Below are 12,702 nucleotides of genomic sequence, written 5' to 3'. Positions count from 1 at the left end.
TGAAGAATGATTCGCCTGTTCTTCTGCTTCTTTCGAATTTCTCCGATGACTTCTGGCAAACAAATGGTCGTGTACCATTCAGAATTGACCGTCCTGCGTTGCTCTAACGCCACTGTTGCCACATGACCGTCAATGGCGAAGAAACAGGCAATCATTTGTTTCAATGTGCTTCTTCCTCGAAACACTTTTGTTGGTTTTGCCTCGTCTTAGAAGACCCATACAGTTGATTGCTGTTTTGTTTCCGGCTCATATGCATAGATCCAGGATTCGTCACCTGTGTAGATGTTATACACAGTCTTTGATGTACCTTGAACGTATTTTTCCAACATTTCCTTGTACCAATCGACACGAGCCTTTTTTTTGAGCGTTTGTCAGATTATGCGGGATCCAACGCGAACAAATTTTTTTTTTACGCTCAAATAATCATGTAATATTTTATTGACGCTAGTCATACGCCTCTATCTCACGGTATGTCACATGACGATCTTGCTTTATCAGTTCACGCACAGCATCGATCTTTTCTGACACAACAACGGATTTTGGACGACCTGCACGGGATTCGTCCTGCATCGAACATCGACCATGATTAAATTCGTTATACCAATTTTTTACAGTGCTGTAGGATGGCGCTTTATCGCTGAATAAAGAATTAAGTTCATCGAAGCACTCTTGTCTTGACAGTCCACGTCGAAAGTTATGAAAAATAATGGCACGAAAATGTTCACGATTCAATTCCATTTTTTGAAAGAGAAGAACTTTTCAATTTACTGTCAAAAACACAAATGAAGCTATAATGGTAAATCGTCTGCTGAATTTATGTTTAAAAATTTCAAACTTTGGATTAAAATCATCTGCGGTCGCCTAGCAACACTTACTGTTGCCAAGGCCAGAAATATAAATAGCAACCCTCTTACTAGATGAAACTTGATGTAAATACAGTTTTGTTCAAATATTAATTCATTCATTAAATGGGGATGAGTGATAAAAGAAATGGAATATTCTGATGGGTTAAGCGTTAGTCATTTTTTTACATATTTTAAAAATAATATCAGTGATAATTTCTAACTTATAGCTCTATTTGAACAAAAAAATAGATTATTGCGCATATTTAATTATTTTATATTCTCTGTGTCAGATAAATTCAATAAAGAACATTACATTGTGGCACGTGTGGTCCAGGTCACCAAATGTATACTTTTACAGTTGTCTGGTTCCACATACCTTTTTTTTCCCCTTTCAATTCCTACTATTAGTTCACACTCTTCCTTTCTATATCTTGTTCAAATTTTTCAATCGCTAATACAGTAGGGAACCGATTATAAGGAACGGTCGGGACCATCGCTATTCCGGATAACTGATTTTTCCGGTTTTCTGAATCGCTACAAAAAGCCGTTTTTTTATTGTTAAACCCAACTTAAAAAAAAGTATTTGAAAATAATCTTAAAAAGAAGAAAAAACGATGAAGTGATACACTAATGATTATTTCCAAAATGATGGTAAGGTAAAAATCTTTCAAAAAAGAAAGAAAAATCCTAAAATCTTATGAGGAAAAAAATTTTTTTTTTAAAAAAATGGCGAGAAAATTTATCGAATTTCGTTCCGGTTTTTTGGTTTTCCGGTTTTCTGATTTCCGGATAACGGGTCCTGTACTGTAAAATACTTTTTATTCATCCATTCAAATAAATTTTTTTAAACTTAATAGTGGATAACACTTGATGTTAATACACGTTTTTCAAATATTAATTCATTAATTAAATTTACTTTTATGGGGGAGAAATTTCTTTAATTATTTAATAAAAGGTAACTAAAATGAAAATTTTCTTTGTTGACCTTAGTAGGAATTGACTTTAAATATATATATATTTTTTTATATTACTTGCTTAAATACACATCTTAAAGTAATGACTATCTATGATTGCAAAATGTCTCGCCTTAACATGATAGAAAAACAAGTTTAAAATAAATTCTAATAGATGAAATTGACGTTCCCAATGAGAAGAAGCGATAGTGACTCAAATGAGCTTAAATTATCTAAAAGATTCTCGATAAATACATGAAAAAATATTTTTCCTAACCAAAATCAGCCAGTTTTGGACATTCATGATATTAACAAAGTTAATGTAACACACACGCAAAAAAACTTTTACAATGCAATTTGTGATTTACCAAAAAATTACAAATACTCATGCATCATAATATAAATAAGAATTAACTTACATTTCTTTACAATATGAAAAAATATCTATACGAGAACAATTAACTCGCAACTGTGCGTGCTAAACCAAGAAATGCTAAGTGCAATAAAATTATATGTATAATTTCAATATGTTCTTCCTTTTACTCCACAGAATTTCAAAACCCATCTTACCATAAATACAATTATATTGTTGAAACTCCGGGAGCAAAATTCTTCCTTAGGTAGCAAAAAATCTTCATGTTGACATCATTTGTATTTAAAAATACTCAGACAAAAATAGCAGTTAAAACACAAATTTGAATGGCATAAACATTATTTTGGTGCTAGAGAAGGGAGAAAAAATAGAGGATTACTGGTATTGTCTGCAAGAGGCAGACTGATAAAGCCAAGGTCTGCACTGGGCTGTAGAAGAAGAAGAATGTATACATTAAATGTATTTTGCCCCCAATATTTTTAAATATATATTCAGTATATTCATATATATTCCGCATTATTCATATATAATATTCAGTATGTTTAAATAAATTTTGTATTATTTTTATTGTTGAATTAACTTTATATTGTCATAGATTATTGTTAATATGAGCCTTAATATAATATATATAATTTAATTCAAGCAAAAAAAATTTTTGCTGTTGCTAAAGGAAAAAGATCTATTGATATGAATAACTGACTCATTAGGTTTATGCCGTCATATGCGTTTTTTTTAAAAAGCATACATGTTGTAAAGTTTTTCTATGGCATATCATTTGAAATTTTTTTATTTTAACAATTTATTATTGACTAAAATTTTTTTAAAGAGAAATTAGTTTTAAAGATTTTAATAATTAATTTAAATTCTTAAGATTTTATGCTAGAACACATTTAAAATAGTTTTAACTTAGAAGCAAATGAAACAAGCATGGTAGGCAAAGAAAACCATGTGGGATAGCACAGCAATTTTTGGAGGTTCTGGAGCGCCAAGGAACAGGGCGTGGAGCCTGCTACCATAAGTTTAATTTTTATAACCAAAATATTTCTTATATTATAATATCTCTTATAAGACTGGGTTCGAATCCCAGTGATGGCTGGTCAATACGAATTCCGCATTCAGCAACAACTTTGACATAAAAAATATCCCCAGTGGTAGACGGATCATGGGTTAGAGTCCCTTACCTGTTAGGCTAACCGTGGGAGGTCTTCCTCTTCATGTTATGCAAATACGGGTTAGATCCATCAAAAAGTCCTCCACAAAGGCAAATTTCACCCAATACTAGCTCCAGGAGTTCCCTTGTCTTCTGGATTGGGTTCAAAATTACAAGGCAAAGAGGTTGAATATTAGTAGTCGTAAACCCAAAAATTAGGTCGGCTGTTCAACGAAAGTTATAAAATATAGATGGTGACAGTATAGTTAAAATATCAGGAAAAATACATTAAAAACTTTTATTAAATAAAAATAGTAACAAATACATAAACATTTTATTGCACTGTACACTAAAATGTCACCCGTATACAATAACTTGCTTTGGTAGTATGGAAATTTTACAAGAGCCTCTTGGATATTTTTCATTATCTATATAACTGAATCTGTCCTGGGAAAAAAAACTTATTTGAGTTATGCAATTAACAACTAAAATATCACAAATTAAATTAAATTACTATGCACAATGGTTCTTAAGGTGGTAAAATAGTTATACAATCCTTAGTGGTAAACGCTGAAGATGGAATTGAAAAACAACAGAAGATGTTCCATATCTAAGTCATTAAATATTATAAGAAAATACAGTCAAACTATGATATCTAATACTTAAGAAGCCTGAATTAAAATTTTGAGTAATTAAATCAAGTTCTTATTAAAAAAAATATTCTATACGTAAAAATCTTAAAATAAAAAAGAAATTTGCAAAAGGACAAAACTTATAGTTGATGATCAATAATGTGCATTTCTCAGTGTTAATTAGCACTAAAAAGACTTTACATTGAGGTAAACCTAGAAAGGGCCAGTGTAGTCAAGATTGTTTTGAGTGAAGTCATACTAGATGTCTAAAATGTTGTATTATGATCATAATTTATCGATCAAGATAGAATTCTTTGAGTCAGAAATGGTGATTTTTTAGATAGCAGTAGAGTAATAGTAATCCATTAAATATAAAACAAGTACAGTTGAACCTGTTTATCTCGAATGTCTTTATTTCGAAAACCTCCATATCTCAAAATTTCCATTCATTTACTGTCTAAAATCAATGTATTTCTCCTGTTTATGCCAAAATCTTTTTTTCCTTTTCTCGAATTTTTAATAATAGAGGGCAAATGTCAAAACTTTCTTTATCAGTAGAACTCGCAGACAGATAAATTTCGTGAACCCGAATGAAGTAGGGATGAACAGGTTGGGGGCGTTTCTTTGAATTTCAATTACTATCCCTGCACTTCCTTAACTAGAAAGGAAAACAATAATTCTGGCAGTAAGTGAGAGGTTAATGACTAGTAACTACCAGGGGTTAGCTTTTCAACATAGATTAGAAAGCTAAGAATAGAAATTCATTTTCACCTCAAAATTGCAACCAATGGATCAAAGTATAATTAGGAGTTTTAAAGTGAACCATAGAGAACAGTTGGTAAGCAAACTTGAAGCCATTGATGAAAAAAGTTCTCTTCCAACAATGAAGATGGTAGATGCTATCAGAACGACTGTTTTGTCTGGAGAAATGTGTCTCTTAAAAACTATCCAAAACGGGTTTAAAAAACTGCTTTTCAGAATAGCTGTGAAGATGATGACCAAGAGGTTGAAAGCATCAGTAAAAAAGAAGAAACTGTCGAAAATGCAGAGCCAGATTTGCCAGAATGGACAACTGCCTGGCAACATACGGAACATTGACAGATGCGGAAATCAGATTATGTCAAAGGAATATCAGTAGAAGAGGAAGAAGCTGAAGATCATATTAATGAATCAAAAGTGAATGCAAAAGAGGTTGAAAAAGCTGTAGAATTCTTAAAAACTATTCTTGAATCCCAAGAAAATGTTGGCTATGAGGGATTTGCGCTCTTTCTAACCTTAAAAGAATAATCAAAACAAATAAGGTTATCCGTCAAAAATTGTTGAAATGTTTTTTTTCACTGTTAAATGTATGTTAAAATGTTATGTAAATTGATGTATGTGGTAGAATTAATTTAAACAAATACCTATATTTTTTTTCTACCAACAACAATTAAAGCATTTTTCATTGAATTTCTTAATTAAATTAAATTTTATTAAAGTACCCGTATAACTCGAAACCTCTTTATCTCAAATTTTTCGCCCACCCGTGAGATTCGAGATAAACAGGTTTGACTGCATAATTAATATATAATTTTTTCGAAACATTATTAGTAACAGTTTAAGCTCTTAACTTAAGTATTCTCACACATTAAGTGAAAAGAAGTATAAAAAAAAAGATTACTTCTTCTTTTTCAGGGGAATCTATAATCAGTTGAGAGGCTTTGATAATTTGAGACACATCTTTTGGGTCTTCCAGCTTAGATTTTCGATTTGACAACCTATAAGATGAGATTTATAAAATATTGCGATTAGTATTGTAGCTGCATATGAAAAACATTGGAATGAAATTGAGAAATCTATGCAGAAAAATGCAATAATAACAGTAAAACAAATATTTCTGAAACATTTCAAACAATATCATAAGTCTATACTAAAAGGGTATGTTGATTTCTTTGCACTTTTACCGTGATACAAAATGTTGCATTTAAATTATAATTTTTTTTAAAATTGAGAATAGCAAAATTCTTAAGTTAGCACACTCTTGGTCATCTAAATAAGATAGTAAATAAGATCATCTACAATAATAATAGAATTTTCTAACACACTTATGAACATACCCTTTGATAACTCGATAAAATGGTATAAAATGCAGCTAAAATTGAAACTTATTAAAAATTCATGATTCAAGATAAAAGAATTCTCGTTTCATTATCTAAAAAAGTACATTCTATATAACCTCATTTTATAATTACTATTTTTTTTGAAATTGTGTTTTAAAAAAAAAAAAAAAATGCTGCTAAAAAGCGAAATTATTAAAAATATTTGATTAAGGATAAATGAATTCTCCCTTCATTATCTAAAAAAATACATTCTAAATAACCTTAATTTATTAATATAATTTTCGTAATTTTTCAACAAAAAAAAAGGCAGTTAAAAAGCATTGAAACTTTATGGTTGAGGTTTGCTGAATTTTCCCTTTAGCTTTTGTGTTATTATCTGAAAAATAATCTCATTTCTAAAAATAGCAAAAACAGAATTTTTTAAAACTTCAGAATAAAAAGTATTGGAAATTTATGATTAAGGTGAGTACAGAACATCAATAATATTATTTAAAGGGCCATTTTCTATAACATAACAAGAGACAATTTTTAGAATGCATAACTCTAATGAAGCCATATTGTGCCATTTAAATTTGCCAAATAAAAAACAATAGATCAAGAAAACAAAAAAAATTTAATTACCTATAAAACAAAATAATATGAATTTAAGGAATGCTGCATATTAAAAAAATAAATAACAGGGCTTTGCCTAGGTTTTTAACAGGGGTCTGCAAAGGTGAGAATTTAGAGGTACCTATTTTGTGAAAATTAAAAATTATATTTAAAAATCAACACAAAAATATGGTAAAGTAAGAAAATATTTTCAAAAATTGTCACTTCAAATAAAAATCACTTATGACTAGCACATTTTTATATTTTTCCCCATATATTCAAAAATAATTTTGCTATTGTAAAATTTTGGGCTTAAAATTGTATCTAAATTTAAAAACCCATAAAACTCATTGGCCATTGTTAAATTTCAACTTGAATTAAAAAAACAAACATGCTTTTAACAGTACTTGCATTAAAAGTTATTTTCATTATGACGACATTTCCCACGGGATCATATAGAAAAAAGTTTCACAGAGAAAAAAAATTTTCACAAAAAAATAAAAGGTCTGTTAGAATAAATCTAGAACAATGTTCAAATGTTTAGATTAATGTTCGAATTTCAACTTCCTGTAAAGTTTACAGAGGGAGTGGCCCGTTGCTTAATTTAAAAAAAAAAAAACTTTGTGAAAAAAAGCTCATTATAATATTGTGTAAGCGACAGGTTAAGCTTACCACACTACACTATCTGACCAAGCATGCTATCTATTCGTATATGCGGAATTAAACCGGGAATTATAGTTTCTCACGGGGATATAAAAACAAAATTTTAAGAGGCGGGGAAGAGAATCTTGCTTTTTTAAAAGCATTTTGGGAAACTACCCTTTTTCCTTAAGTTGAATTTGTGAAGGTGTTGCTAAACAGTAATAAATTTGCCCTGGACAGATCCCTGAATAAGTAAACAAAAGACATAACAACATTCAAAAACTTGATAAAAAGCATTTTAGGAGCCTCTTGCTTTCAGAAAGCAATGGATAACACTTCATTCTGTGACATAGCAAATGTTAGTCGAACTTATAGCATAAATCATGGTTGGGGTTTTGGACAGGACACGTAGGTTCTACTGTCCTGAACTGGATAAAACTGTCTTAAACTGGATAAAACTGTCTTAAAGTGTCCAAAATCTTGAACTTAGTTAAAAGGTAAAAATTCTATAGGTGTAATCATTGTGCACATAATAATTACACATATCAATAAATATTTGATATTTTCAATACAATTTGTTTTAACTTATTAAAGAAAAATAATATAATATAATAGGAAAAGGTTTATAATTTTTGAAGCTCCACAGTTCATTGAACAACAAAAGTGAATACCTAATCCTTTAAATATAAATATGCTTTTAATACTGATAGATAATGTTTTTGCATAAGGATAAATAATGCAATATTAAAAAAAAATAATAATTTTTTAAAAAAAATACTTAATTTGTTTAAAAATTAATCTTTTATTTTTCACAATATTTAAAAAAAAAATGTTATAACTTATGCATCACAGGATCATAAAAAAGACACATATTTAAATTTTTTTTTCTTTTAAATATACATATATTAGTTTAAATTGGAAATATAAAATAACTGAAAAATGTATTAACAGTTTCGAAGGGCATAGCATCAGTTTCAGTAACTGACTCTGGTGATGTATCACCGCTATGCTAAAAGAATCGAAGATGAATGAAATGAAAGTATTCTTGAACAGTATACTATAGATAAATAAACCTGTTTATGACTAACCAAACACTTAGTCCCTAATAGCTTAACTTGTGTGGCAAGGTGAAACTTCAGCTATGTACTATTGAATGAGAGGACCAATTGAACTTGATTGCTGATTAATAATCCTTTGTTTAATGTTTAGGTTGAAGAGTCAAACAATATTAATAAAATATTATACTTTTAAAAACAAATATTCTCTAGTAGATTTAATTATCAATGTGTCATTAGTTCTATGTTCATTTTACCTTTTAAATATTGTTCAGATAAAATTGTAACATAATTTGAGCAAAAGGGTTTTGGACAGTTTAAGACAATTTTGGACAAAGGGGTTTGGGACAGGACGGTTTAAACCGTGGATTAATCCACTCTGTCCTAAACCTTGCCAACCCTGGCATAAATATTTCTAAATACATTTAACAAACACTGGTAATAAAGCATGTCTCACACAAATGACAGAGTAGTTAGGTTACATAACGCTCAACTTGGCTTTAAAGCAACTAAGGAAAAGACAAATTATTACCCAGCAGTTATGAAATCCATCATGGATAAATTATCAGGATATATCTTAATCCACATAATTCCTGAAGAATCCTAGAAAAAAAAATACAGAAATGAATATTGATTTCTCCTAAAAACAATAGAATAACAGCATGAAAGAAATAGATTTAGTTTCATAGAATAGCTTTAAAGCTGTTTTTCAATCTTAAACATTATAAATACAGTCAAACCTTGAAGGGACTGAAATTTCGATTCACAATAACCACAATATCTGTTCCGAAACAATTTTAACTAATGGTTCCAAATTCCCCACTTTTGTTACACATTATTTAAATAAATGACCAACAAAATGAAATAAAAATAAATGACTGAAAAATAATACATAGAAACAAAAATGTGTCAACTTTTATTTTTTATTACTTTTCATTTTTTGTACAAAAAAGTAGTAATCTTTAGCTAATGAGCAATCCTCAACATCAGATATGGAAACATTTCCCAACTCTCTGATGATTTTTCCTGAATTTATGTTATTCCGCTTCTTAAACCCCAGTCATTTGAGCCCATAAAAGTAGTCCCAACAAATCACTTAGTAAATTCATTGGCTTTGACTCAAAGCAAAGATTGCGGCTTCTTTGAATGCTGAACCCATTCAATAATGCTATTCAATCATGAAGCAAACCAGGAAAAATGCTTATTGCTATGTTTCATGCTATTGATGGTTTAAAAAATCGGTATATGTATTTATTTCGAAGTGGAAGTTTAAAAATTATTACGAATATGTCTTATAAATGAAGAAAATAAATCAGTCAAAGACAAAAAAAAGTTCATAATAACGAACTTCCTCTTTTTTTTTGGTAGCAAGGTATTAGTATACTTGGGTATTAGTATACGAACATTTTGTTCACTATTACAGTTATAATATAGTTTGATTGTATATGTAAATTTGAGCTTTGACAAGCTTTTACGTAATTTTTTTAAAGCCACTTAACAAAGAAATGAAAGAAAATATAGGTTCATTTTAAAAGAAGTATTCATGTAAAGTTTTCCTACACTTTTTTACCACTTTCAAATTAACAAATATAAAAAAAAATAGTTTGGTTATGTTATTAAGTATATATATATATATATATATATACTTAACATAACCAAACTATTTATATATATATATATATATATATATAGACACACACACACACAAAAATACTTTGTATATAGACATATATTTACAAAAATATATACATATACTAGAAATAAGTCAAGATTTTTGACCTTTATCTATGATCTTAGATCTTCTTAAGAATGCAATAAATAACAATATATAATCAAATATATTTACATCTTTTTTTGTGCCAGTTGTTGCAGTTGAAGAAGAGATATTAAGATAGTCAGGTTTTAGAATCAAGTGATCACCGCATTCTTCGTTTGTAATTTTACTCCAATCTTTCTCAGGATTTGAAACTAAGAAATAATAAGCATATTTAAATATCCATATTTTCATGAAAATATTTGTGCTACTAAGAATTAGAATTAATCCTGGATATGCATAAGTGAAGTTGATCTAAAGCTAAAGCAATTTATCTATTATTGACTAGTATTGAAATCAAGAATTTTAAAGCTCTTTTTGTTCTTAATAGTTAAACGGTTTAACATAAAATAATATCCTCTTAGATTCTAGTATGCTGTTTGCATACATTGTTTTTTTGCCTGTGTTTTTTCTGTTCCTTGTGTAAAGTACAGCCTTATCTCAATAGATTCCAGATATTTTTAAAAATGTGGATGCAACAATCCATTGTCACATCAGCCAACTATGGAGAAATAAAATAACGGAGATTTTACTCGCGACATTTTTCAGGCTTCGAGTAAAGTTTTGATACGTCACGCATAATCATGTAAGTTAAAAAGAGAAATTTAAATTGAAAATATAAGAACTTACATTTAGTAAAGTAAAAAATATGTATATAAAACTTAATCTAAAGGAGATTTTCTTAAACCATTATTTGGAATTACTTAAACTATTTTATTTCATAAATGCCGCTGAACAGCTGACCTGATTTTGGGTTTACGACTACTAGCCTCTGAAGCCTTGTTATTTTGAACCCGATCCAGATGACAAGGAAAATCCTGGTACAAGTATTGGGAGAAATTTGCCTTTGTGGAGGACGTTTTGATGGAACTAATCCACATTTGAGTTACATGGAGAGGAAAATCAAGAAAACCTCCCAATGTAAAACTGACATCAAGGGTACTCTAACCCAAGATCTGTTTACAACAGAGAATATTTTATGTCAGGGCAGTGGTCAGTGCAAGTTGAATTCGGTCATCGTTAAAAAACAGGAGACTTGGCAGGTATGCATCGTGGGCCAGGGGGAGATGAAGGCTCCACAATTTTGTAACCAATGCATAGCAATTGAAAGTTCAGTATCTTAACCACGAAAGATTAATTTAACTTCATGCAAATATTTATACATAACGTAAGCGTATTTACTATTTTCATTCAATTTCAGAATAAAAAGAGTAATAGATAAAAAGTTTTAGTGTTCTCAGCAATCAACTGAATGCTTTTTTTGTTCGAATAGCTATCTTCTTTTTCTTACCACTGTTGATCACTTATACAACATAAATAAAGAATTGAAGATACATTCTATATACCACATAAAATATTAACATAAATGAGCAACCTTTGTTACTATTTGATCGAGGAATAAATGCACCCCACCATCTAGTACTTCCTGGCTCTTGAATGCTCTTTTTTTGTTTGCCAAGTTTACACCTAGAGCAGCCTTCACAGGGTGCAACATACTCTAGACTGTGGTTTTCTATAACAGATTTGCTCTATAAATAAAGAATTAGAAATTAATATGAAAAAATAGAATCCCTAATAACAGAAAAATATTCTGTCTAGAAAATTTCCTATTGCTTAAATTACACTAAATAAATAACTTCCTCATTCCTCAGTTAGCCCATTAAACAAATTTTATTAAAATAGGATATTTATTTATTAAGAACAGTTACATTTTAAAGTAAATTAACAGAAAACTTCAGAAGTTGCCGACCTCAATTAGGAAATATTGCAAGCGAAATTTTACAATTGTTACATATAATTTTTTACCTTTAGATTATTTAATATATTAGCTATTTTCAATTAAGTTTAGAGCATCGACAATCAGCCATTTGATCTTCAAGCAGTTTTAAATGAGCATTTAAGAAAATGGACACAACACCAAAAGAGTTTTTTTTTTAAATGGACACTATTAAAAATGTGTGCTTAAAAAAATGGACATCATAATATCCATGGCTCAGATTTTTTTTTGTTGAAAACAGCAAAAACATTAGACAGTTTAAGAAGTTAACCATACAGCTTTCAGATGACATAAAAATGCTTTGAAGATATAAAGTAGCAATACCAGAAAAAGTGCACACTATATTACAATATAATTATTATAATTACTTTTATCTGCAATAACATAGTACACAAGAATATGTATATACATGTAAGTTCAAAATGTAGAGAAAACATGGAAAAAATTACAGAACAATGAAAAAAGAGAAAAAGAAAAAATAATAATAATAATAAATAATGAAACTCTGGAAAATAAAAGATATAATCTTTTCATCAGCTCACATGATTATATTCACAAAAAGGAGTGCTTTCTAATATTGTATCAATATAGCCAAAGCAAAATATATAATACAATAATGTAAGTAGCACGAAAAAAAATTTACAACAAATAAAATAGAAAACATTAAGTAAGAACATCACATAAAAACAGAGAATAAAATGTAAAGAAAAAACAGAATAAAACATAAAACGAAATCTATTCAGTGAGTAGCGAATTCAAATGAACTTACATG

General features: G+C 29.1%; 1 protein-coding gene across 1 annotated transcript in view; it reads right to left on the bottom strand.

Moving 5' to 3' along the window:
- Positions 1-3,605: 3,605 nt before the first annotated feature.
- The window catches only part of Mulk (acylglycerol kinase-like protein Mulk), a 29,716-nt gene continuing 20,619 nt past the window's right edge, over positions 3,606-12,702 (bottom strand). The window contains exons 11-15 of the mRNA XM_043047378.3: positions 11,529-11,682; positions 10,187-10,308; positions 8,873-8,943; positions 5,614-5,710; positions 3,606-3,768 (exon numbers count right to left, since the gene is read on the bottom strand). Coding sequence (XP_042903312.2) covers positions 3,679-3,768; positions 5,614-5,710; positions 8,873-8,943; positions 10,187-10,308; positions 11,529-11,682 — 534 coding nt within the window. The 3' untranslated portion in view covers positions 3,606-3,678. The remainder of the gene's footprint in view (positions 3,769-5,613; positions 5,711-8,872; positions 8,944-10,186; positions 10,309-11,528; positions 11,683-12,702) is intronic.

This window comes from Parasteatoda tepidariorum, chromosome 4, assembly GCF_982258835.1.
Source record: "Parasteatoda tepidariorum strain Cologne lab strain chromosome 4, Ptep-v5.0, whole genome shotgun sequence".
NCBI classification, from domain to species: domain Eukaryota; kingdom Metazoa; phylum Arthropoda; class Arachnida; order Araneae; family Theridiidae; genus Parasteatoda; species Parasteatoda tepidariorum.
Note: the sequence above shows the minus strand (reverse complement) of the source record. Positions and strands in the feature narration are given on the sequence as shown.